Genomic DNA, 27,555 nt, shown 5'->3' with positions numbered 1-27,555 from the left:
GCTCCTGAATAGACTTAGAGAAGTCCAGCGTGACTCCATAAAATGACTTCGCAGCAGCATTTCCCTGCAGATGAGTATGGTATCTACTATGTCCTGTGAGTCTACCTACATCTTTGGCTTTATAGTTTTAACTTGAGTTGGGGGTTCAGGGGAGCTCAATGAGAGTACATACCACCTTTGGAAGGGTTCCCCGAGGTTTAACCCATTGGGGGTCGTCCCCCCCCCCCATCAGCATCTAGGCAACAGATACCCTGGAATCAAATTTCTGGGTCCAGGAGAGCACTTGTATTACGTACACATGTAGTGAGTGAGGCCCAGGGTCCAATTATTGGCACCATGTGACACCCCCCAAGCACTTACAGATGTATCTCATACACCATTTTTAAAAAAAAATTTTTTGTGTGTGTGTGATTTTTGGGTCACAACCGGCAGTGTTCAGGGGCTACTTCTGGCTCCATGCTCAGAAATTGCTCCTGGCAGGCACGGAGGACCATATGGGACGTCAGGATTCGAACCGATGACCTTCTGCATGAAAGGCAAACACCTTACCTCCATGCTATCTCTCCAGCCCCTTTCTTAAAAATTTAAAGACACGGGGCCGGGTAGGTGGCGCTGGAGGTAAGGTGTCTGCCTTGCAAGCGCTAGCTAGCCAAGGAAGGACGGTGGTTCGATCCCCCGGCGTCCCATATGGTCCCCCCAAGCCAGGGGCGATTTCTGAGCACATAGCCAGGAGTAACCCCTGAGCGTCAAACGGGTGTGGCCCAAAAACAAAACAAAAAAAAAATTAAAGACACTTAGAAATATAAGTTCCAGATCATGTAACTAGTAAGTGACAATGAATTTAAACTAAGATCAATTGTTTATAGTCCATTCTCAATCTTTCTCTGCCTCCTTTTTTTAACATGTATATCTATATACATGTGACACATGAATATTTAATATATATATTTACTCTTGGAAGGCATAGGGCCTGGTACTCAGGGATTATTCCTGATTGCTTAGGGATCACTCCTGGCAGTGCCCTTGGGTAGCGATCCAACCCAGGTTGGCTGCATGCAAGGCAAGTGCCTTAACTGCTGTACTAGCTGCAGCTCTGTATATTTGTTTTCCCCCCCATGTTACCCCCATTCACAATACAGACCCAGCAAATGACCTGGCTGAGGTATATATGGAGTGGGTTTACTGTGCCTCTTTCTGTTACAATCAATGTAAGAAAGAACAATTTATGGTAAGGACCAGGATGCCTATATATTTGCTCTTAATTATATACATTAAGTCCTCATTATGTGTGCATGTCATACATTACATACATATTTCATATTTGACAATCTGAATAATTTAGATGCTATACATGTAGGTAGATACTCCTTTTCTTGATATATCATATTCCTCAGTATTTTGGCAAGTGAGTAAATACATATAGTATCAGCTCTAAATAGGATTTTATCATTGACTAATCTTAAGTTGCTGAATTAAGAAAGTACATGTGGGATCAGAGAGATAGCACAGCGGTAAGGCGTTTGCCTTAGACGCAGAAGAATGGGGGTACATGTTGAGAGATGGCATGGAGGCAGGGTGTTTGCATTGCATGCAAGACTGGTTTGAATCCCGGCATCCCATATGGTCCCCCCGAGCCTGCCAGGAGCGATTTCTGAGTGTAGAGCCAGGAGTAACTCCTGAGCGCTGCCGGGTGTGACCCCCCCCCCAAGAAAAGGTACATGTTAAGTGTTCAATACATGTGAACTAAAACTACTGCTAGTATTATATAGTATTTTTGTTTTGTTTTGTTTTTGGGTCATACCCGGCGGTGCTCAGGGGTTACTCCAGGCTGTCTGCTCAGAAATAGCTCCTGGCAGGCACGGGGGACCATATGGGACACCGGGATTCGAACCAACCACCTTTGGTCCTGGATCGGCTGCTTGCAAGGCAAACGCCACTGTGCTATTATATAGTATTGTTATTACCACTAATAACCATTGCTCAACACTGGAAAAAATGCCTAAGGCTATCAGAGTTAATAGCTCCTACAAAAAGCCGTATTTTTTGCCTTGCACATGTATGACTGGGTTCTATCTTTAACACCCCATGCGGTCCCCCAAGCAGAGAGCCAGGAGGAAGCATTGAGCATAGCCAGTTGTGGCTTCCTTGAATAAAAAGTCACACTCTTACAGAAATTCAGAGATGGCCTGGGGTCATGTGACAATAGGAAAGTGGAAGGTACGCAGAGTTGAGTGGTGCATTTGGAGAAGTGTCTAACTGGGTCCAGAGTGTCTGTTTTGCAACATACAACAATAATATTCAAAATGAGAGAACGGGTGAGTTGAGGAGGGAATCATTTTTAAAAAGATGGCTGCAGAAAGCATGCAAAGAGCTGAGCACATGCTTTCCATGCAGAAGATCTGGGTGTGAGCACCCACACTGCATGGTTTCCTGAGTACTGCTAGAAGCCCAAGCACTGAATTAAGAGTAGCCCTTGAAGATGACTAGGTGTGGCTCTAAAACAAAAACAAAAAAATGAGTGTTGCATTAAATAATTAAAGATGGTGGTGGATGGAGAAGGATGGAGGGATTTTTCTCTCCCATCCCAGGCCACGTGGCTCCGAAACCCCCATTCAGCTGGCGGGTCCCAGGTTTAGGTGAACGGCGGAATCAGACTCATCCAGAGACAGGCAATCAGGAAGCATCAGCTTTATTCATGCCCTATCACCACATGTGTGTGGCCTATCTCATAACCTTTCAAGCACAGCCATTCTTCGCTAGCCCTACATCTTAACTCCTTTCAGCCATCTTCCCTTTGACCTCCATGCTGGTCAAAGACCAAAAGGGCAAAGACCCAAAAAGGGCCAAGACCGCAGAGCCCTAATCCCCTCTGTCAAAGGCCTTATCTACCTTTTCCAAGACCCCTCCCAGGAATGGGCAGGGTCTTGCAGGTAAGGTCAAGTTACCTAGGGAGATAGGAGGGATGAGGCTTCAATGAGGAGGGGGTTGGGCCTCACCCAATGGTGCTCAGGGTTTACTCTTGGCTCTGCACTCAGAGATGCTTGTGAGACTATATGAGATGACAGGGATCAAACTCTGGTTGGCTGAGGGCAAGGCAAACGCCCTGTCTGCTGTGCTATCACTCCAGCCCCAAAAACTAAAACAAAAAAATTTTTAAAGACCACTGTAAAAAACATATCCAACAGAAACCTTTCATTCAACTATAAAATTATGGGCTCACCTTCCTTAGAACTACTGATGAAGTGTGTGACCAAGAGCTAAAAAAATGTGTTTTTGCGGTGCTCGGGGATACTCCTAGTTCTTTGCTCAGAAATCGCTCCTGGCAGGCTTGGGACCATATGGGATGCCAGGATTCGAACTACTGTCCTTCTTCCTTCTGCATGCAAAGCAAATGCCCTACCTCTATGTTATCTCTCTGGCCCCAAGAACTAAAATATTGGTTAAGGTTTGTGTAATGTTTGATTTTGTTGTTGAAAGTTGCAGATCTCAGGATTTTGGGAGGGAGAACCTTGGACCACACTCTTGGCACTCAAAGCTTGCTACAACTTCTGTGCCTTGGCAGGCCTTCTGGGTGCCAGAGATTAAGCCCAGTCTACAGCCTTCATAGCAACCTACTGCACTCGCACTCTGGCTCCAGATCTGTTTTTATAGACACCATTTCTTTGTGTGTGTGTGTGTGTGTGTGTGTGTGTGTGTGTGTGGTTTTTGGGTCACACCTGGCAGTGCTCAGGGGTTGTGTGTGTGTGTGTGTGTGGTTTTTGGGTCACACCTGGCAGTGCTCAGGGGTTGTGTGTGTGTGTGTGTGTGTGTGTGATTTTTGGGTCACACCTGGCAGTGCTCAGGGGTTATTCCTGGCTCCAGGCTCGAAATTGCTCCTGGCAGGCACGGGGGACCATATGGGGCGCTGGGATTCGAACCGATGACCTCCTGCATGAAAGGCAAACGCCTTACTCCATGCTATCTCTCTGGCCCCTATAGACAACATTTCTGTCCACTTCCTTCTGTCTTCACTTTGGTTGCTGACTGGAAGTTCTGCTTCTATGACTTGCTATGACTTGATGGAAACTTTCATGATCTCTGCTCCTAACCACAACCAACCATTCGGAGAACCCTGAAACTCTGCAAAGATCTATTGCAGGACTGAGACTTTGCTTTATTTTCTCCCTCTTTTCAGAAAGACGGCGTTTCTGTTCACACTTCCTGCTCTATTATAAAGGGGTGGAGGACCTTGCACTGAAGAGTGCACTCAACAGTATACACGGGGACCCAAGTCCAAACTGAGTTTTTGCTTGCCTTGAACTGCTCCGCCTCTCCCCCAGCAACATGGGGTGGCCCTGTTCCTCCAACCGAAATGCCTGACCAGATCATATCTTTAAGACAGTGGTCTATCTGGGTGAGCCAAGTATTGGCAGAGGTGCCATCCACACACACACACACACACACACACACACACACACACACACACACACACACACACACACGGAAAAGGGAAGCTACTTCAACTCAGGCTCTGCTGTCCCAGCCATGGGGGGGGGGCGGTTAGAAAGAATTTACCAGGAGAACATGGGGGCCGTAGGGCAATTTGCCTTGCATGCGGCCAACCCTGGAGGGACCCTTCGATTCCTGTCATCCCATATGGTCCTCAGTCTGCCAGGGGCCATTTCTGAGTGCAGAGCCAGGAGGAATCCCTGAGTGCCACTGGACCGCTGGGTGTGGGCTCAACAACCAACCAATTAATAAAGTTTAAAAAACAAAAAACAGCACACCGACCAAAGGGACACAGCAAACGCATCCTGAGAGAGGTGCCTTACTCTCTTGGGAAGTCACTCTGTGCGCGTGAATGGGTGGGGTGTGTCTGTCTGTCTGTCTGTCTGTCTGTCTGTCTGTCTGTCTGTCTGCTGAAGCAGGAAGTTTCAGCTTTCTGTAGGTTAGTAAATTCTGGGAAATGGGTGAGCAGGAGTTGAGCTCCTGCAGAGCCCAGAGTCTGTTGGGCACAGCTGACTGTGCTGCCAGGGCTTTTCTCAGCTTCCAGGCACTTGGGACCTACAGCAGGCGTCTTGCCAGGGGGGCTAGAAACGCCCCCGAGGGAGACCCAGCTGCGCAGCTGAGAGGCTGGAAAGTCTCGGGGGGAAGTGCGGGAGGGATTCCTGAAATAACCGTTTCTAATTTGCTTCCTTCCTGGAGAAATGCCCCAATTGCCCCAGCCCTGAGCACGGGTTTCTGCTTCAGTTTCAGTTCGTGGTCCCTCCGCTTCTCCCATTCTCAGCCTAGCACGCGGGCGGTTTCCAGGCTGAGATATTCCTTTTTTATTTTATTTTATTTTATTTTATTTTATTTTATTTTATTTACTTTACGAAGCACAGCTGGGAGTTCTCAGGCCTCACTGCCTCAGGCCTCATTCTTGGGGCGCAGGAAGCCCCTTGGCCGCTTGGGCTAGGTCGCTCCAGCCGTGTGTTTGGGTCTCAGGAGTTGCTTGGGATGCAGGTTCGTTTCCACTCCGTGCTGGGCGATGTTCTGCCGTTCTTTCTTCGGTATTTGCTTTTCCTTTGTGCTCTTCTCTGCCAGCAGACCATCTCCGGGCGCTGGACCCCTCGAAACTAACTCACAAGTGGGGCCGAGTGATAGTGCAGCGGTAGGGCGTTTGCCTCGCACGCGGCCGCTCACGACAGGCCCGGGTTCGAATGCAGACGTCCCCCGAGCCTGCCAGGAGTAGCGGAGGTGGCCCAAAACACACACAGACACACACACACCCCAACTCACGACTCACAAAGGGCGTGTCCACTCTGCCCGCAGTGCTCAGGGTCACTCGGGCCTTCGGCATCAGGGGCGATGGCCGGCGCTGGGGCGAGGCAGGGGGGAGGCGCGCGAGCCACCGCCCGGACTTCGGCTCCTCACCGTGCCCTTCCCCTCGCCCCGCTCGCCCGCAGCGCCGAGTGCGCCGGCCACCCCGAGCCCTTCCCGGCGGGCGAGCCCGGGGCCCCGCAGCCGCGCCTGGAGGGCGTCACGGGCCTGCGCAACCTGGGCAACACGTGCTACGTGAACGCCGTCCTGCAGAGCCTCGGCAGCGTCGCCCCGCTCGCGCAGTACTTCCTGTCGGGGAAGTACGTCACCGCGCTCCACAAGTAAGGCCCCAGCCCCGGGACCTCGCGCCCCGCGTGCGGCGCCCCCTGCCGGAGGGGGCGGAAAGGGCGACGGGTGGCAGCGCCCCTGCTGGAGGGAGGCAGAAAGGGCAGTGGGTAGCCGCGCCCCCTGCTGGAGGGAAGTGGGAAGGGCGACGGTGGCAGCGCCCCCTGCTGGAGGGAGGCGGGAATGGTGACGGGTGGCAGCGCCCCCTGCTGGACGGAAGCAAGAGGGATGATGGGTGCAGCGCCCCCTGTCGGACGAGACGGAAAGGGCGACGGTAGCAGCGCCCCCTGCTGGAGGGGGCAGAAAGGGCAGTGGATAGCCGCGCCCCCTTCTGGAGAGAGGCAGGAATGACAGTGGGTAGCAGCGCCCCCTGCTGGAGGGAGGTGGGAAGGGCGACGGGTGGCAGCGCCCCCTGCTGGAGGGAAGTGGGAATGGCGACGGTGGCAGCGCCCCCTGCTGGAGGGAGGCGGGAAGGGCGACGGTGTCAGTGCCGCTGTCCTGGGCCTGGCAGGAGGGTCTCACCTTCCTGCCACCACAGGCCCTTCCTTCCTTATGCCCAGGGACTGCAGCAAAGTGGCCACTGCCTTCGCCTACCTGATGACAGACATGTGGCTGGGAGACTCGGACTGGGCCTCCCCCGAAATATTCCTATCAGCTCTTGGAAGCCTCTATCCGGTGTTCATGAAAAAGACCCAGCAGGATGCTCAAGAATTCTTGCTTTATGTCTTGAACGAACTCCATGAAGCACTGAAAAAGGTAGGTGGGAGCTAAGGATCTGGAGGTCTCAGTGAGAGGCCAAACAGTGAGCAGCCCATCACTGCTTGTTCTTTCTCATCTGTTCAACCAACCAGTGCTTGGGACCGGGGGAAAGTTGGTCTGTATTTAGAGGAAGGCTTGGGAGGGGTGGAATGTTTTTCACTGCCTGGGATGGAACACTCTTGCCTCATTCAAGGGAAGTGTCTTCCCGCAGAGTCATCTGCGGGAAATGTTTAGGGCCCAGATTCCAAGGCCTTCACTGCTACTTCACTCAAGTTTACAGTTGTCTTCTGAGAAAGTTCACTTGCAATTTTCAGGGATCTATATGCAGGTGGCAGAATCACAGGTCAGTTTGTTTTGCAAAAATAAAATAACGGCTGCAATGAAAGGTGTTGAACTATATCTGGCCCTGTGCTCAGGGGATCAGAGAGAGGAACCAGGATCACTTGCCACCACAGCACTAGAAGTAGAACATTTGGGGCCAGACAAATAGCTCAGTGATCGCATTTCTCATGGGTTGAGCATATGCTTTGTGTATAAGAGACCTGGGTTCGATCCTGACATGAATGGGTCCCACAGCATCGTTGGATGTGGCCCCAAAACCAAAATGAAGAGGAAAAAAATTTGTAGTTCGGAACTAATTCAAGGTCTCACACATGTAAGGAAAAGTCTCTATTGCTGAGCCAAATTCCTGCTCAGAAATACTTTTTTAGTGTTTGTTTATTTTCGGGCCACACCTGGTAGTGCCCAGGAATTACTCCGTGGTGGTCTCAAGGGACCATATGGGATGCTGGAAATCAAATCCCAGATCAGCCTCATGCGAGGCAAATGCTCTACCTGCTGCACTATCTCTCCAGACCTCAGGAATCCTTTTTTTAGGGGGTGGGGGAAGGTCAGACCCAGTGATGCTCAGACTCCTGGCTATGTGCTCAGAAATCGCTCCTGGCTCGGGGGACCTTATGAGACGCCAGGGATCAAACCTGGGTCCATCCTGGGTCAGCTGTGTGCAAGGCAAACACCCTACCACTGTGCTATCATTTCAGCACCCAGAAATACTATTTCTATAAGCATATAAAATATACCTCATGAAAAAAATTTAAAAATATATACCTCATGAGATATAACATTTAGAGGCTGAGATATGGCTCTATGTTAGAGCAAATGTCTTTTTTTTTTGTCTTTGAAAAAAATATGGAACGCTTCACGAGTGTCATCCTTGAGCAGGGGCCATGCTAATCTTCTCTGTATCATTCCAATTTTAGTATATGTGCTGCCGAAGTGAGCACGCATATGTCTTATATATATATGAGGCCCCTGGGATAAATCCTTAACTGGAAAAATAGATGATAGATATATGTGTGACATGAACATTTAGAGTTTTGGTGACTCCAGACTCTTGGGCGTTTTACTAAAGGATGTCTACAAGGACTCAGAGAGGGGTTAAAGCATTTGCTTCTCACTTGGCCAATCTAGATTTAAATTGATCTGGCCCCACATGTGGTCTCCAGGCACCACCAGGAGGCACTCCGAGATGTCGCCCAAAACAAAAATAAAGATTGTACTTGCTATAACTACATAATATCAGAATAGATGGCAGAAAAAAATTAGATTTTTTTTTGGTTTGGGGGCCGTATCTGTCGATGCTCAGGGGTTACTCCTGGCTCAGTGTTCAGGGAATCTCTCCTCTTAGTGCTTAGAAACCGTATAGGATGGCTGGGGTAGAATCTGGGTCAATAGTTTACAAGCAAGCTCCCTGGGGCCGGAGAGATAGCATGGAGGTAAGGTGTTTGCCTTTCATGCAGGAGGACATCGGTTCGAATCCCGGCGCCCCATATGGTCCCCCATGCCTGCCAGGAGCAATTTCTGAGCCTGGAGCCAGGAATAACCCCTGAGCACTGCCGGGTGTGACTCAAAAACCACAAAAAAACAAAACAAACAAAAAAAAAAACAAGCAAGCTCCCTGCGTGCTATTCTATCACTTTGGCCCAATATGACAAATTTTATTTTTACACCAACTATGTCTAACCTGAACCTCTCCCTGCATTAGGACATACATTTACTAAAACGAAGTTGTCAGTAACCGAGGACTTTGCTCATAGCTCTCTCTGCCAATTTTCTAGAACTGAGACCCACACTCTCCGTAAGCATGTTATTATTTTTGCAGCATTGTTATGAAATGCTGAAATTTCAAATATTAATGTCCAAGAAAATACTTGGCTTAAAAGATTATAAATCGGGCCCGGAGAGATAGCACAGCGGCGTTTGCCTTGCAAGCAGCCGATCCAGGACCAAAGGTGGTTGGTTCGAATCCCGGTGTCCCACATGGTCCCCCGTGCCTGCCAGGAGCTATTTCTGAGCAGACAGCCAGGAGTAACCCCTGAGCACCACTGGGTGTGGCCCAGAAACCAAAAACCAAAAAAAAAAAAAAAAAAAGATTATAAATCATGCCGGTAAGCCTTCTTATCTACAACTCCACTTTTCATTTTTACTAATATTATTCAGGGCTCACGTCCTTTTTTATCCAGAGGGGAGGGTATTGAGCAGTATATTCACTTAGATCTTTGCACCAATCTGAAAATAAACAGTTGAGTTCCTTGGCCACATTTGGAGTCTGAGGCATCATTCCACTTCTGCATACCTAGAGTGGTCATGTGTGCTGAGAGAAGCCAGGAGGCAGTGTGTACACCCTCAGAACTGACTAAGGAGCAAATGGGTAATCAGAGCAACTCGGAAAACTGAGAAAGAAAAGTTTCTGACCTGCGGCTGTCTGAAAATTAATTTCATCTTTCCCCATCTCTGATCTGGGTTTCTGCAACTAACTGTTTCCTCCCCCCATTTTTTTTTGTTTGGGGGACACACCTGGTGGTGCTCAGGGGCTACTCTTGGCTCTCTGTTTAGGAATCACACCTGGAAGGTTTGGAGGGACCATTTGGGATGCCAGGGATCAAACCTGGGTCAGTCAAGACAAATAAATGCCCTCCCCGCAAGCTCAAGCTCTCTTCCCCCCAACTCTGAGATGTGCTCATGAGACTCAAAGGAGTGTATTAGGTGAGTAGGGAGCGGAGAAAGGGTAATACTTCCTGCCTGCCAGACTAGATCCCTCACTTCTTTGCACCTAGAGCTGCAGGGAGGGGCTTTAGTCTTGTCCTGAACTAGAATAAACAGGTAGAGGAATAAATTAAAGTATACAACTGTTTAACAGTAGAAGCAAATTGGGTCTTTGTTTTATTTTAGGGCCACACCCAGTGGTGTGCAGAATTTACTCTTGGCTCTGCTCAGGAAACACTTCTGGTAGTCTTGGTGAACCATATGGGATGCTGCGGATTGAATTTGGGTTGGCCACGCACAAGGCAAATGCCCTACCTGTTATCTTTCTTCAGCCCCATGTTTTGAGTCTTCTTGGCCATACACAGAGTGCTAGAGACGTACTCCTGGCTCTGCACTCAGGGTTCACTCTCGGCAGGACCTGGAAACAAAATGAAATGCCAGGGATTGAACCCAAGTCAATGCCTTCCCTTACTGTACTATTACTCCAGTCCCACATCGAAGCTCTTATTCTGAGGGCTGGTGATAATTTTGTAAGCAGATCTCTTCCCCATTGAGCCTGAGCAGTGGTGCAAGTGGTAAGGCGTCTGCCTTGCACCGGCTAGCCTAGGACAGACCATGGTTCTATCCTCAGGCGTCCCATATGGTCCCTCCTAGCCAGGAGTGATTTCTGAGCACATAGCCAGGAGTAACCCCTGAGCGTCACTGGGTGTGGCCCAAAAACAAAGAAATCTTCCCCAGAAACTCCCTCTTGTTCCTATGGGTTAACCTCTGGTAACATTGGTGATAATGTGTGCCAATTTGCTTTAAGTCCGTTTCCAAGAACTTAGCCAGGTGAGGGCTGCTCTTAGTCAAACTAGACAACAAGGCTAGTTTACCTGTTCTCCCTTCCAACTTTGTGATTTGCTTGATGTGGTTTTAATTTAAGGCATCGTGATTTACAAAATACATAGACATAAAATGTTCCAGCACCAATATAGCCTTCCAGCACCAGTGTCAGCCATCCTCCACCCAAATTCTCAGAGTCCATTTTATACCACTCCCCCAACCCTGCATGCCCAAGCCTGCAGTCATAAAAGGCGCCCTTTAAGTTTGGTTTGTAAAGTTTAGGTCTCATGATTTCATTGTTGTTGACTCCATGGTTTGGACAGTTAGTCCTAACCTTAACATTATTAATGCACCCGAGCCCCTTTGATTCCTGTCCTCTATTATTTCATATCCTTCTCCACTCAATTTCTTTCCTTTTCTGCACTATATTCTGGGGCCAAGACTGTTTTAGATAATGCCCCTTATTTAAACCATTGCAGCCCTTTATGTGGTTATTAAAAATATGGAACACTTTACAAATTTGACTGTTGTACTTGCATAATAACCATTTAATCTTCTCTGTTTTGTTCCCATTTTAGTATATGTGCTGCTGAAGCAGCATGAGATTTGCTTGGTTTCTTTTTTTCATTTGTTTTTTGTTTTTGCTTTTGGGGCCACACCCGGTGATGCTCAGGGGTTACTCCTGGCTATGTGCTCAGAAATCACTCCTGGCTGGGGGGCCATATGGGACGCCCGTGGTCCATCCTAGACTGGCATGGGCAAGGCAGATGCCTTATCACTATGCCACCGCTCTGGCCCCAGATTTGTTTGGGTTTTTGTTTTGTTTTGTTTTGTTTTTGTTTTTGGGTCACACCCGGCAGTGCTCAGGGGTTACTCCTGGCTCAACGCTCAGAAATCATTCCTGGGAGGCTTGGGGGACCATATGGGATGCCGGGATTTGAACCACCGTCCTTCTGTATGCAAGGCAAACGCCCTACCTCTATGCTATCTCTTCGGCCCCAGATTTGTTTTTAAAATGTTTTCAAAATAATAAGATTGGAGGGCCAGAGAATTAGCACAGCAATAGAGTGTTTGCCTTGCAAGTGGCTGATCCAGGACCAATGTTGGTTCAAATCATAGCATCCCATATGGTCCCCGTGCCTGCCAGGAGAGATTTCTGAGCTCAGAGCCAGGACTAACCCCTGAGTGCCATCGGGTGTAACCCAAAAACCATAATAATAATAATAATAATAATAATAATAATAATAATAAGAAGAAGAAGAAGAAGAAGGAGGAGGAGGAGGAGGAGGAGGAGGAGGAAGAAGAGGAGGAGGAGGAGATTGGAGGTTATGACCTCAAGTGTCCAAAGAAAAGATCAACTTCCCAACTTTTCCCTCCAAATTAACTGTCCTCTCTGACAGCTGGCTAAACATATCAGTTTAACCCATCAAATATCCTTCCCTCTTCCAGGAAAAGTGTCTCAACCCTCTAACATATTGTCACCAACTGTTAATTCAGGGGCCAGAGACGTGTTTTACAGTAGTTGAAGGGGGGTCAGCATTCTTCAACTTCACTGGAGGAAAACACTCAAATTACTAGAAACTATCATCTTCTAAAAGTTGAGAGCTCACTTGAGCTTAAAAGTTGAGAGGTGGGCCCAGAGAGATAGCACAGCGGCATTTGCCTTGCAAGCAGCCGATCTATGACCTAAGGTGGTTGGTTCAAATCCCGGTGTCCCATATGGTCCCCCGTGCCTGCAAGGAGCTATTTCTGAGCAGACAGCCAGGAGTAAGCCCTGAGCATCGCCGGGTGTGGCCCAAAAACCAAAAAAAAAAAAAAAAAAAGTTGAGAGGTAGGCAGGCTAGAGGTAGTACAGTCGAGATGCTGGTTTGATCTCTGGCATCCCATATGGGCCCCTGAACACCACCAGGAATAATTCCTGAGTGTAGAGCCAGGAGTAACCCTGAGCACCACTAGGTATGACCCCAAAACCAAAAATGTTAAATTACAAAATAAAAAGCAAACTCATTTCTGATCTGAATCCAGACCTGGCATCATGTCGTTCTGAGAGGAAGGCAAACTCACTCTTAAAACATTTTTGGGGACTGGAGAGATAGCACGGAGGTAGGGCATTTGCCTTGTATGCAGAAGGACAGTGATTTAAATCCCGGCATCCCATATGATCTCCTGAGCCTGCCAGGTGCAATTTCTGAGCATAGAGCCAGGAGTAACCCCTGAGCACTGCCGGGTGTGACCCAAAAACCAAAAATAAAAACATTTTTGGATCATATTTGGGGAGAGCAATTGGACCTGATGTGGTGTCGAGGATTGCGCCAGGGTCAGCCTCCTGCGAGACAAGTGCCTTAACCCCTCTCCCTTAACCGCTGTTGACCTAGTGCCAGCGGAGAAGATCACCCAAGAAAGGCGCAGTTCCCAGGTGCTGCAGAACGGTACTTGCCCATGAGTCCTCCATCATCACGCGGCTGTTTGAGGGGCAACTAGGCTACAGCATCATATGTCTGAAGTGTGAGAACTGCACCTACAAAAACGAAGTCTTCACCATTCTTTCCCTCCCCATTCCATCTCAGCATGAATGCAGCCTTCAGGTAGGGACCATAGTAAGGGGACTGTTCTTTCTCTCTTTTTTTTGGGGGGGGGTGTTGGGTCACACCCGGCGGCGCTCAAGGGTTACTCCTGGCTCTGTACTCAGAAATTGCTCCTGGCAGGAACGGGGGATCATATGGGATGCCGGGATTCAAACCACCATCTGTCCTTGGTTGGCCAAGGGGACTGTTTTCTTGTCTTGTGTTTTTGTCACTCCAGTGCTCAGGGGTGCTCATGGCTCTGTGCTTGGGCATCCACTTCTGCTGGAGCTGAGCAGCATCAGGGATTAAATCCCTCCTCCAGCTGTAAGGCAGAGCATTGAGCTCTCCAGCCTGGAGACTTTTTTGGTCTGATTTGACCCTAACCCTGGATTTTCTCTGGGCTGTTTTCTATTGTGAAAGGAGTAGCTTTATAAATAGAAAAAAAAATCTTTGATTATAATTTATTTGGAGGGGGGCTTCACACCTGACAGTGATCAGGGCTTACTACTGGCTCTTCATCAGGGTCACTTCTGGCGGGGTTCAAGGTACCATAAGTGGTGGTGAGGATTGAACCCATGTTGGCTACATGCAGGACAAGTGCCCTATCTCCTGTACTGGCTCTCTGCCTCACTCCCCAATTATAATGTTGTATAGAAAAGCAACACACTACCACCAAATTGCTGTGAATTTAGTTGTATTTTAAAATTAAGAGAGTCTGGTAATTGAAAAGCTAGATGAGGTTTCATTTTATATTTTTTAGCAACTGTTACTTTGCCTTTTCTTACCCAGTCATAATAGGTCCAGATTAGGAGCTTTGAATACAAAGCCTTGAGTGCTCTGTTATGGACAAAAGCCATGAAATGTGTTGAAACAAGAGAATGTAGGACCTTCATTTATATCAAATTTTCTGCACAGACTAATCTGTAAAGGGGGACCAAGATGGCAGACAGGGAACAGTTAGGAGGGAAAAGAATGCATACATTTGGGCCGGGCGGTGGCGCTAAAGGTAAGGTGCCTGCCTTGCCTGCGCTAGCCTTGGACGGACCGCGGTTCGATCCCCCGGTGTCCCATATGGTCCCCCAAGCCAGGAGCAACTTCTGAGCACATAGCCAGGAGTAACCCCTTAGCATTACCGGGTGTGGCCCCCCCCAAAAAAAGAATGCATACATTCTATAAATGTACATTTAATATATATACATAATATAAATGGATATTTATATATACATATATGAGCTCTTCAGAACTGGGCTTTATTCACAGATTGAACTGCTTCCTAAAGAGGTGACAGCAAGTTTCTCTCTGATCTTTCTCTTGAGGTTCTTGATTTGTCAGACCCTAGAGCCAGGTCATGGAGAATGTCTCCTGAAGCACCAGCTCCCATCTCCCTGCCTGCTGTCTTCATCATGAGCCATCTCAGCCATTTGTCCTTCACTTTGTGACTGACTCAGTGAAAACTGCACAGGGATGATTATTCTCAAAGGAAGCAAGCATGAGAAGCTGAATCTGCAGCATAGACTCACGGTCCAAGGAGGAAGCAATTCTGCTGAGATTAGGCAGATGGTCCATCTTCAGGCACCACAAAGGCCCTGGTGTCTTTAGGACTCATTGGCCTGAGAAACCCCCATAGTTGTTTCTGCTGTGTTTCTCAAGTTCTTGGTCACTGAATGCTTTCTCCCCCACCCCATAGGACTGTCTACAGAGTTTTTTCCAACAAGACACATTGAATTGTAATAACCAGATTCATTGCTCCTTTTGTGAAACAAAACAAGAGACAGTCGTAAGGGTTTTTATATCCAAAGCACCGAAAATAATCATTTTTCATTTAAAGAGGTAAGAGTATTGATGTTTTTGTGATGAGAATTTTTCCCCTCACATTTTTCTATTTTTTTAATTTATTTTTGTTTGTTTTGGGGCCACACCCGGTGGCACTTAGGGGTTATTCCTGGCTGTGCACTCAGAAATCGCTCCTGGCAGGCTCAGGGGGATCATATAGGATGCTGGGCATTGGTCCTGGGTTGGCAAGGCAAGTTTCCTATCCACTGTTCCATAGCTCTGCCCCCCTATTTTCTTAAATTATTATTACTTTTTATACTGCACACAGTTTTCTCAAGATAGAATTCACATACCCTGGTATTCATCCATTTATAGTGTGCAGTGGTGTTTTGGAATATCTAAAAATTTTGTAGCTAAGTATATATAGGGTGGGCTGGAGAGTCAAATATATATGTATGTGTGTGTGTGTGTTTGTGTGTGTGTGTGTGTGTGTGTATCTCTATATATAAATTTGTAAGTACAGCTAATAGGGCTCTTTGCCTTACACACAGAAGACCTGGGTTTGATGCCCAGAACTACATTTGGTTCCTTAAGTACTGCCAGGAGTAAGTCCTGAGCACCTCCAGATGTAGTCTAAACACACACACACACACACATATGCACACATACATATATATGTAGAATATAAAACAAATGTCCATATCTTCTTCACCTAAATTTTTGTTTTGTTCTGTTTATGGGCCACAGCCAGCAGTGCTCAGGGGTTACTCCTGGCTCTATGCTCAGGTCATTTCTGGCGGTGCTCGGGAGACCAACCATATGGGATGCCAGGGATCAAACCCAGATCAGCCACATGCAAGGCAAATGTGCTACCCACTGCATTATCACTATGGCCCTTTACCTAAAAATCTTCTTTATTTGGTGTTACTTGACTTCACTTACTGGAACAGCTCTTGCTTTCTCCCTTCTGCTACTTGTCTAAACATCTGAAATGAGGTATAAACAAACTGCTGTCTGTTGCTTTGATATTTCTCACATTTCATTTGAGAAAAGGGACATTCTCCTACACAAGAACAAATCATGCTTGGAGCCAGAGAGGTGGCGCAAACAGTAAGGCATCCCCCTTGCCCGTGCTAGTCTAAGATTGACCACAGTTCAATCTCCTGGTGTCCCATATGGCCTCCCCAAGCCAGGAGTGATTTCTGAACTCATAGCCAGGAGTAATCCCTGAGCATCCTGGGTGTGGCCCAAAACCCCCTCCACCAAAAACAAGAACATCATGCTTAAGAAATGGGGCCGGGCGGTGGCGCAAAGAGGTAAGGTGCCTGCCTTGCCTGCGCTAGCCTTGGACGGACCGCGGTTCGATCCCCCGGCGTCCCATATGGTCCCCCAAGCCAGGAGCGACTTCTGAGCGCATAGCCAGGAGTAACCCCTGAGCGTCACCGGGTGTGGCCCAAAAACCAAAAAAAAAAAAAGAAATGCTGAGTCAGGGCCAGAGAGATAGCATGGAGGTAAGGCGTTTGCCTTTCATGCAGAAGGTCATCGGTTCGAATTCCAGCATCCCATATGGTCCCCCCTGCCTGCCAGGAGCAATTTCTGAGCATGGAGCTAGGAGTAACACGTGAGCACTGCCGGATGTGACCCAAAAACCACCAAAAAAAAAAAAAAAAAAAAAAAAAGGGCCCGGAGAGATAGCGCAGCGGCGTTTGCCTTGCAAGCAGCCCATCCAGGACCAAAGGTGGTTGGTTCGAAATCCGTTGTCCCCCGTGCCAGCCAGGAGCTATTTCTGAGCAGACAGCCAGGAGTAACCCCTGAGCACCACACAAAAACCAAAAAAAAAAAAAAAAAAAAAAAAGAAATTCTAGGAGCCCTTTCATTTCACCTCTAAAGTCCCTATCCTGAAAATGCTTTTTTTTCGGGGGAGGGGGTCACACCCAGCGACACTCAGGGGTTACTCCTGGGCTTGGGGGACCTATGGGATGCTGGGATTCAAACCACTATTTGTCTTGGATCAGCTGCGTGCAAGGCAAACGCTCTACCTCTGTGCTATCTCTCAGGACCCTGCAGAATCTATTTTTGCAATCTAGCATCCAGTCAACGATTGTCTGTTGCAGTTGTGTCTTTTAGTCTTCCAGTCCTTTTTCCATTTTTATTTGTCAAATGGATCTCTGGACATACTCTTTGGGACAGCTATTTAGATTGTGTTCCAAGTTCTGGAATTGTCTTGTTTCCCTGTGGTTAGATTTTATCTGGGCGTGGGCTTTAGCTTCTCTTTCTTTTCTTCCTATTGTTAATGCCATCATCATCATGCATACCTGACTATGATGCTCACACGGTTTGTTTGTTTTTGTTTTGTTTTGTTTTGTTTTTTGGGCCACACCCGGCAGTACTCAGGGGTTACTCCTGGCTGTCTGCTCAGAAATAGCTCCTGGCAGGCACGGGGGACCATATGGGACATCGGGATTCGAACCAACCACCTTTGGTCCTGGATGGCTGATTGCAAGGCAAACGCCGCTGTGCTACCTCTCCGGGCCCTGCTCACACGGTTTTATTCCTGAGGGTTGCCCTCCTCTGGGTAAGCTGTTGGTGCCTGTGCCCTGCAGGCAGGCACTCCTAGCCAGGATCTGAAAGTCATGGTTGTGGTGCTCACTGGGTGTCACTTGTGGCCCTTACACACATACTCACGAGAGCTTACACTTGCTGGCCATGTGCCCCTTTTTAGCTGAGCCCCTTTTTTGTAAGGCTCACACACACCTGGCTGTGTGTAGCCACAAAGCACTTGAGATGTCACAGAGTTCAGACAGCTTTGTACTTGGCACCTGTCGGGATTTGAATATGTGACATATGCTTGCAAGGCAGGTGGTCAAATCACCTGTGTTCTTGCCCTGTATGTTCTTGGTTTCTGCTCCAAGAATATCTCTGATCCAGGGTGGCACAGGTGGTAGGACATTTGCCTTGATCAAGCTAACCTAGGACGAACCACAGTTCCATCCCCCATGTCCCATATGGTCCCCCAAGCCAGAGGCAATTTCTGAGCGCAGTAACTCCTGAGCATCACCGGGTGTGGCCCAACCCCCCCCAAAGTATAATAAAGTGAAAAAGTTCCCCCCCCCCAGTAAAAAAGTTTTTATAAAAATTAGGGCCCGGAGAGATAGCACAGCGGCGCCTGCCTTGCAAGTAGCCGATCCAGGACCAAAGGTGGTTGGTTCAAATCCCGGTGTTCCATATGGTCCCCCGTGCCTGCCAGGAGCTATTTCTAAGCAGACAGCCAGGAGTAACCCCTGAGCACCGCAGGGTGTGGCCCAAAAAACAAAAAAACAAAAAAAATTATATAGGGGGGCTGGAGAGATAACATGGGGGTAGGTCATTTGCCTTGCATGCAGAAGGACGGTGGTTCGAATCCTGGCATCTCATATGGTCCCCCAAGCCTGCCAGGACCGATTTCTGAGTGTAGAGCCAAGAGTAACCCCTGAGCGCTGCCGGGTGTGACCCCCCAAAAAAAACCCAAATAATTTATATATAGAGCTGGAGTGTGAGCACAGCAGTAGGGAATTCGCCTTGCAAACAGATGACCCAGGAGGAACCTGAGTTCAATCACCTGCATATCAGGTGGTCCACCCAGCCTGCCAGGAGCGATTTCTGAGTGCGTAGCCTGGAGTAATCCTTGAGAATCACTGGGTTCAAAAACCAAAAAAAAAAATCAGATTTAGGGTTGGCACACAACCAACATATTGCATGTTACATGTAGCCAACCCATTTAATCACTGGCACAGCATATGACTAGATTGTCACACAGCATATTATTATTATTATTTGTTTGTTTTTTGGTCACAGCTGGCAGTGCTCAGGGGTTCCTTCTGGCTCTAGGCTCAGAAATCACTCCTGGCAGGCTTGGGGGACCAATGGGATGCTGGGATTCAAACCACAGTCCTGCATGCAAGGCACACGCCCTACCACTGTGCTATCTCTCCGGCTCCCACAAAGCATATCTTAACAAAGACATTGACATTTCAGAGCTAGAAAGCAGGTCAGTGCCCACTTAGTGTGTATTAAAATCACACCAAGGATGAGCTGATCCGCTGTCCAGAGAGAAGTAGTAATGTGATAAACCGATATTGTGGGGCTTTGTTTTCTCTTTTGGGGGGAATATAGGAAGTCACAGAGGTTCTCGGGTTACTCTTGGCACTGTACTCAGCAATCCCTCCTGGTGGGTGTTGGGGACCATATGGGGATGCTGGGGATTGAACCCTGGTCAGCTGCATGCAAAGCCAATGCCCTCCCCAGCCCTTCTTTTTTCCCTCTGTCTCGGTCGCTCACTTGACAGATTATGCACCTACTGTCTGGCTCCACCTGCTTCATTCTAGTCTGTTTTGGGGGGAGGCTGGTTGGGAGATTCTGAATGTGCAGATGGGGAAAACAGTGGTTTGTGTTCAAGTCATTTGTCCCTCTGTACCAAACTATTTTTTTACCCAAAATCACTTTTGATTCTTTATCAGATTTGTCAAGGTATGTGGACTTGTTTCAGGAGTGGAACAGAAAATCACTTAACCTTCCCCACCTTTATTTCCTTTCCAGATTTGACATTCTCGGCAGCATGAAGAGAAAACTGAGAACAACTATTCACTACCCACTCACTAATTTGGACCTCGTGCCATATATCTGCCCAATCTTCAGAAAACATCCCAAGTATAACCTCTGTGCAGTGGTGGTGAGTACAATATCAAAAGGATTGAACATAACATAAAATGTAAAGGCAACTGTAGAAGAATCTGTCTGAATTCAGCCTAGTTCTTTGTCTTTCCCAGACTTCTCTTGCTGGTATTTCTCTTTGATATATTTTATCTGCAAATTGTGCAAAAAGAAATCTGCAGAATCACTTGCTGTTACTTTGCATCCATATTGTTGCAAAGGAAAGATTTCCACTTTTGTTCTGAAAACTGACAAGTGTTCAGTGGTGGGCCTGCACAGTTATCTAACCATTTATAGTCATCTCACATAGTATTTAGGCTGCTTGCCTACTTGGCTATTATAAAAAGTGCTGGCGTGCATACATTTTATTTTTGGTGTTTTCCCAATCTTCAGATACTGAAAATCACACAGTAGTTCTATTTTTTTACAACTTTATTTATTTAATGATTGATTGGTTTCTGGGCCACACACAACAGTGCTCAAGGGCCACTCTGGCTCTGCACTCAGGCTGGGGAACCATATGAGATGCCATGAACCCAACTGGGTCCCTCCTGGGTTGGCTGCATGCAAGGCAAGATCTATTGCTGTGCTCTCTGGCTTCAGTATTTATTTGTTTGTTTGTTTTTTTGGGTCACACCCAGCAGAGCTCAGGGATTACTCCTACACTCAGAAATCAGTCCTGGCAGACTCAGAGTATCATATGAGATGCTGGGAATCCAACTGGGATGGGTCCATCCTGGGTTTGTCAAGTGCAAGGGCAAATGCCTTGTATTGCTCTGGCCCCTAGTTTTGATTTAGTTGATTTGGTTTTATTTGTTGTTGAATTATATGAGTTCTTTGTGATTTTGTATATTGAATTCTTGTCAAGTGTTTAAATGGCAAATACCTCCTCCAGTAAGTAGGTTACCTTTACATTTGTGTGATCTCTTTATTTTCTGTGTGTTGTACAGATGCTTTTTTTTGGGGGGGGGGGTTGGGTTTTAGGTCACACCGCAGCACTAAGGGGTTACTCCTGGCTCTATGCTCAGAAACAGCTCCTGGCAGGCTCAGGGGACCATATGGGATGCCGGGATTCGAACCACCGTCCTTCTGCATGCAAGGCAAATGCCTTACCTCCATGCTATCTCTCTGGCCCCTGTACAGAAGCTTTTTTAGTTTATTTATATATGTCAATTTGTTTTCTTGGCTTCTGTTTTCCTTGCAGTTGAAAATCAATCAACAAAACAAAAGCAAGCTCAGCATAATTGTTGGTTACCATAAAGGGTTGGGAGGTAGAAGGGGGAAGGAATGGATGGCTGGGGGCTATGCAGTGATGGTGGGGAGTTGAAACAGCTTTGGTAGTTGTGAAATGCATCATAGCTTTGAAAAAATTTGAAACTGCATTCCTAAAACTTACATCTTTGGGGTTACAGCACTGTATTTCAATGGGGAAGAGCCAATGAAGTGTCTTTAAACAGATCTAGGAAAAGATTGCCTGAGCTCAGCTATCCCAGGGGTGGCTCCCCAGGACTTATCAGCACCAGCTTTCACATCGACCGTTCGAAATGATTTCTGGCTCCATTTCAGACTTTTGGACTTGGAATATTCATTTGAATAAGGTCAAATACATTTTGAAATTTGAGACGTTCTGATCCAGACCAGAAGAGAAGGGCACTTCTACACCAGAATCTCTCACCCAAGCCCTCTCACCGGGATATTTCTAGGGGTAACAGGTATAAATGGGGGCCATGACTGGAACTAGGGGCCCAACTAGTAGGACAAGGGGATCACAGGAAGGAAACAGGTAGGAAGGCCAGTTGGGAAATGCTGTTCTCCACCTGCATCCTTGACCTCCTTAGTCAGTGTCTGTATGACTCTCGAGGGCTCTACCAGCCAGGTGGTTCCGTTTATTTTAGAAGCAGTGTTTGCTCACTACTTGGCACTGTTTGAAGTATTTTACCAAATATTCACTTGGTCCCCACAAGGAGTTAGGAATAATTGTTTTTGGGTCACACCCAGCAGCGCTCAGGGACTACTCCTGGCTCTATGCTCAGAAATCGCCTCCAGCAGGCTCGGGGGACCATATGGGATGCCGGGATTTGTCCTCCTGCATGCAAGGCAAACTGCTGCGCTATCTCTCCGGCCCCAAGGAATAATTGTTATCACATTTTACTGAATAGGAAACAACTGCAGAGAAGTTAAATAAATTGACTCAATCACACCACCTAGAAAATGCCCAATTCTAAAGGCAGACAGGGTAACCTTGTCTTTTGCTTCTTGTTACTGTCCCTGCTTATTACTATACTACTACTTATTACTACTATGCTGCCCCAGCTTATTAACAGGCCTCTCAGTAGTGTGGCTTATCTTATTTGTTCCTTTTGTCCTAATTCCTGTCCTCTGAAGTAATAACAATGATATGTGGCTTTGTAGTTATCAAAAGCTTGTACATCTATGTTAGCAAAATATTTTCCTCATATATGATGTCCCTTCAAATATTTCAAAGTGTGGTCATATAATAACAGTATATATCCTTCAATCCTCTTCAAATAATGTTTTCCTCCCAAAATGCTAGCAATATCTTTGTTTTCTTCTTTGTTTTAGGGACAGATTTGGCAGTGCTTAGCCTTGCACGTGGCTGACTAGGTTTTGATCCCTGCCATCCTGTATGATCCTCTGAGCCCCACCAGATGTGATCCCTGAGTGCAGATCCAGGCATAAGCCCAGTGCTCTGCTGGGTGTGGCCTCAAAAAAAAAAAAAAAAAAAAAAACCAAAGAGAAATTTTGTGCTTCTTGATCCCCTTTGCTCATTTTCCTTGCCTCCAACCTTTTCTTTTTGTGTGTGTGTGTGGTTTTTGGGTCACACCCGGCAGTGCTCAGGGGTTACTCCTGGCTCCATGCTCAGAAATTGTTTCTAGCAGGCACGTGGACCATAAGGGACGCTGGGATTCTAACCAATGACCACCTGCATGAAAGGCAAATGCCTTACCTCCATGCTATCTCTCCAGCCTCCAACCCTTTTCTTTGATAATCCCAAATCTGTTCTTTTTACTTTTAGGCCAGTATCTTTTGCTTATTAGACTACATTTGAAAAGAAAATCACAGTATTTAACTTTGTGTTATTTCACTTAACTTACCTTCTCATTAAAGTCTATCCAAGTTGTCAGAAATGACAACATGACAATTTTGTTTTGTTTTGTTTTGTATTTGTTTTTGGGTCATACCCAGTGGTGCTAAATTGCTCCTAGCAGGCTCGGGGGACCATATGGTATACCGGGATTTGAACCACCATCAGCCCTGGATCAGCTGCGTACAAGGCAAATCCCCTACCTCTGTACTATGTCTCCAGCCTCACAATTTTTTTTCATGACTTTTTTCCATTTGTACATGATCTGTTTCTCCAATTGGTTTGAGGTAGTCCATTTATTTATTTATTATTTATTTATTTATGGGGGCTGCACACCTAGTGTCGTTCCTGGCTCTGCACGAAGGGATCACTTTTGGTGGGCTTGGGGAATCAAAGCCAGGTTGGCGGTGTGCAAGACAAATGCCTACCCACTGTACTAACACTTTGAACCCATTTGTTTATTTTTGTTTTCATTCTCTGTCATAGAGAATATTATGTTTTTCTTGGTAAATTTTATGGGCTGGGTCCTATTGGGGACTTTGATTCATTTTGAACTAACTTGCTTATGATGTGATAGGAACCTGGCTTCATTTGTTAGCCTGTGGTTAACCAGTTTCCTCAGCATTGTTTTTTTTCTTGCCACATCCATCACTGCTCAGAAGTTACTTCTGGCTCTGCACTTAAGCAATTTTTCCTGGCAGTCTTGGGACCATAGAGGAGGATTCCAGGGATTGAATCCTGGCTGGCCACATACAAGGCAAATGCCCTACCCACAGTATTATTGCTCTGGCCCCCTCAGCATTATTTGTTGAAGAGGCTTTCCTTGTTCTATGTCACAGATCCCTTTTCCAGACGAACTGTCTGTCCATCTGAGGTCTAATCTATGGACTTCTTCCACTGAGTCTTTATTCCAGTGCCACAGCTTTGACCAATTTAGCTTATAATATAGCAGTATAATGTTGGATAGAAAACCCTGCCACTTTTTATTCTTAAGATTTACTTTATTTGGATTTTTAGTTTTCCCTATTAATTTTAATAGTATTTGTACCATGCCCTTAAATAATGCCATTGGAATTTTTATGGGGACTGCTTTGAATCTGTATAGTGCTTTGGGTAGGATACTTTTATTTTACTTTAGTTTGGAACTATATCTGGCACTGCTCAAGGCTAATTCCTGGCTCTGCACTCAGGAATTTCTCCTGGCAGTGTTTGGAAGAGCATATGGAATGCTGGGACCTGTAAGGCAAGCACCTAACTCACTATACTATCTTTACAGTCCTGGGTAGGATCATCTTAATGACATTAATTCTTTTTTTTTTGGGGGGGGGCCACACCCCTTATTTAGACTCTTTAGCAGACTTAAAATTTCAGCTTCCTTGGGCTGGAGAGATAGCATGGAGGTAAGGCATTTGCCTTGCATGCAGAAGGATGGTGGTTTGAATCCTGGCATCCCATATGGTCCCCTGAGCCTGCCAGGAGCGATTTCTGAGCAGGGAGCCAGGTGTGACCCAAAAAACAAAACACAAACAAAAAAATCAGCTTCCAGAGCTGGGAGTACAGAGCACTTGCCTGATATTTGTGAGTCCCAGCATTTGAAATCTGACACTTAAAAAAATAAAATAAACCATACCTGACTGAAAATCATTTAAGATCCCTACACTCTGCTTTTAAACAGAAGAAACCTATACTTGTAATTCTGTTGACTAGCTACTGTGTTCCTGTATTTTTTTTTTTTTTTGTGGGGTGGGTACAAGTTTTATTTCCCCCTAGTTTTCTTTGCTTTTATCTTAAGTTACTGTTTTAGGCATCCTTGTTTGCTGCATTTCCTAAATTTGAAGATTCATGTCTTTCACTTTCAGTCATGATTAGGGTTTGTTCCCAAGTACTGATCAGGAAACTGCTGACCCCTCCCAACAATGACTACCAGCCCCACCAACAGTTCAATTTCAGGCTGTGAAGATGCAGAGTTGCTTGGGCCCCCAGGTGGGGTGCTGGTGATCACCGGGAAGATCCCTTGTGGTGCTGGGGGCTTCCAGGGCTGCATCTAGAAATGTTTGAGGGGCCATGTCACGCCAGGAATCAAACCAGTCAGCCGCAAGCAAGTCAAGCGCCGTAACCCTGTAGTAGCTCTCTGGCCCCATCACCAGATTTGCTTTTACATTCTCCTCTTCCAGAATGTCCAGAAATGCTCATCACTACTACATTCAGTTTCTTGTTTCATTTTTAGTTTATTCATTCTTTAATTGTATATACCAGTATTTTTAAAGCATTTTGTTTACTTCTGCAAGTTCTATTTATTTTTTCAAAGTAGCTTCCTTCTCTTACAAGTCTATAGTACTTTTCATTATTCTTCAGTCTCTTATCAAAAGTCATCAGGGCTTTAATTTTTAATTATCAGCTCAACATCATGGGGCTTTATATGTGGATGTCTATACAACCTAAATGAAGTATGATTATTTAAAAAATAATACTTTTTTTGCGAAGAATCCCAAAATTCTTCACCTTAAACTGATACTGAATTCAAAGGATTCTCAGACCACACAAATACCATGAATTTGAATCACAAAAAAGAAAAGGGCAGGTACATGGTTTAAGAAAATAAGCAAATCCTTGGGCTGGAGCAATAGTACAGTGGGTAGGGTGTTTGCCTTGCACACGGTCCACTTGGGAGTTCTATTCCTAGCACCATATATGGTCCCCAAGACCCCCAGAAAGGATCTTTAAGCAGAGCCAGCCAGGAGTAAACCCTGGGCACTGGTCAACCATACTCACCCAGGTATGGTTGATAAAGAAAAAAAAAATCCATGAATGACTATTCTCAGTACCTAGAGCCTAAGTTATGCCTTAGGGTTGAGATTGAAGTTACTCTCTTGTAAGTTCATTCACTCCGGTGCCATTTTAGAAAAGGGGGAGCCTACAGCAAGCCATTTTTAAGGTTAACTGTAAGAACCAGAACATAGATCTTTGAAATGCCCTTTATGTTATTTCTCTACATTAGGGGCAAAGTATGGAAAGTAAGGAAGAAAGGCACAGAAAACATTTAATAAGTTCTTCCACTGTTTAATTCTTTTTTTGGTTTGTTTTTGGGTCACACCTGGCAGCACTCAGGGGTTACTCCTGGCTCTACACTCAGAAATTGCTCCTGGCAGGCTCGGAGACTACATGGGATGTCAAGATTTGAACCACCAACCTTCTGCATGCAAGGCAAACGCCTTACACCTCCATGCTATCTCTCTGGCCCCCGTACTCTTTCATTCTTTAAGAAGAAAAAAATTTAAGTCGACACCCTTTAGTAGATGGGGAAGTAAATCTCAGAATTTCCTTAGTCATCGTGTAGTATTAGAACTGAAATAACAGTTGACGTGACCATAAAAGCCACTCTTCCTCTTGACATCAGGGTTCAGCAAACTTATTTTGTAAAAAGTCAGAGAATTCTAGGCATTGTAGGTCTGTTTTGTAAATATGAAACTTTTATTTTTGGAATGTGAAAGCAGCCACCGAGAAACAATGAATGGCCAGGGCTGTGTTCCCATAAAACTTTATTAAGGACACGAAATTTGAGTTTTATAGTAACTTCACATTTCACAAAATATTATTTTTATTGTTTCAACCATATAAAAATATAAAATGTATTCCTAACTCAAATCAACCGGAAAGCTGGATTTAGCTCATGGACCATGGCCTGAGGACCCTGCTCCATGCTATACCGTCTGAGAAGCGAGGCTCTCCTATGTTGTGGCCCCAACATTCCCTTACTTGGTTAAAACAGATATGGAAAAAAGCAAATATGATATGTTTTGGACGTTAGGTATTTGTATAATTTCCTCAGATTGTGCAGTAACAATATGTAGATATTGAAAGGTCTTTTTTTCTTTTTCTTTTTTTTTGGGTGGGGGGTCATACCCAGCAGAGCTCAGGGGTTACTCCTGGCTCTGTGCTCAGAAATTGCTCCTGGCTGGCTCGGGAGACCATCTGGGAAGCCGGGATTCAAACCACCATTCATCCTGGGTTGGCTGCGTGTAAGGCAAATGCTCTACCACTGTGCTATCTCCGGCCCCTATTGAAAGGTCTTGTTCTATGTTAAATTGTCTTTTTCAGGTCTATCTTAGTCTATCACCTACAAGATAAAACTATACTGAATATTTAGGAACAATGACTATCTTATTTTACTTTAAGATTTCCTTTAATGCTTAATAGGGTATGTATAGTAAGTGCTGAAAGTATTAAATTATAAGTATAAGACACTACACAAATACTATTCTACTTTATTTGAAGAGTATTAAATCATCAGTGCACCCAATATATGAGCACTGCTAATGGATGGAGAATAGTAGGGTAGTCAGGCTAATGTCTATTTAATGGAAATTATCATTTTCTTTTTAGTATAAGGGATTAAAAGTATTTCTGAATTCCTCTGTTCCAACAGTTCAAGTAATTATTTGTCAATACTAAGCCTGATATTCCTTCCTTTCTTAGAACCACTTTGGTGATCTGGATGGTGGCCACTACACTGCTTTCTGCAAGAACTCAGGTACCCAAGCTTGGTACAGCTTTGATGACACAAGAGTCAGTGAGATTCCAGACACTTCAGTTCAAACTGCTACAGCCTATCTCCTGTTCTATAGCTGCCAGCCCTTTTCCATACCTATACAAAAATGCAAGAGATAG

The 27,555-nt window shown here is 46.0% G+C and overlaps 1 protein-coding gene, 2 non-coding genes and 1 pseudogene across 3 annotated transcripts; 1 reads left to right on the top strand and 3 right to left on the bottom strand.

The window, feature by feature from the left end:
* Nucleotides 1–42: 42 nt before the first annotated feature.
* On the top strand, nt 43–27,555 carry USP50 (ubiquitin specific peptidase 50). Its single transcript, XM_049781711.1, has 7 exons — nt 43–95; nt 5,928–6,122; nt 6,687–6,882; nt 13,131–13,340; nt 15,007–15,149; nt 19,668–19,800; nt 27,364–27,555. The coding sequence occupies exons 1-7, from the start codon at nt 43–45 to the stop codon at nt 27,553–27,555; spliced, it is 1,122 nt and encodes a 373-aa protein (XP_049637668.1).
* Nucleotides 1,114–1,245, bottom strand: LOC126021220 (small nucleolar RNA SNORA51). Its single transcript, XR_007499818.1, has one exon. It is a non-coding gene; the product is annotated as a small nucleolar RNA SNORA51 (small nucleolar RNA).
* LOC126021550 (uncharacterized) lies at nt 8,068–8,168 on the bottom strand (annotated as a pseudogene).
* On the bottom strand, nt 11,252–11,355 carry LOC126020991 (U6 spliceosomal RNA). Its single transcript, XR_007499624.1, has one exon. It is a non-coding gene; the product is annotated as a U6 spliceosomal RNA (small nuclear RNA).

Source organism: Suncus etruscus, chromosome 10, assembly GCF_024139225.1.
Source record: "Suncus etruscus isolate mSunEtr1 chromosome 10, mSunEtr1.pri.cur, whole genome shotgun sequence".
Taxonomy (NCBI): Eukaryota; Metazoa; Chordata; class Mammalia; order Eulipotyphla; family Soricidae; genus Suncus; species Suncus etruscus.
Note: the sequence above shows the minus strand (reverse complement) of the source record. Positions and strands in the feature narration are given on the sequence as shown.

Excerpts from the sequence above, each read along its gene's own strand:
- USP50 (XM_049781711.1), top strand. The coding sequence starts at position 43 with ATGACTTCGCAGCAGCATTTCCCTGCAGATGAGTATGGTATCTACTAT. Across the intron at positions 6,123-6,686 it reads TACGTCACCGCGCTCCACAA|GGACTGCAGCAAAGTGGCCA; the intron begins GTAAGGCCCCAG and ends CCTTATGCCCAG. Across the intron at positions 15,150-19,667 it reads ATCATTTTTCATTTAAAGAG|ATTTGACATTCTCGGCAGCA; the intron begins GTAAGAGTATTG and ends TTTCCTTTCCAG.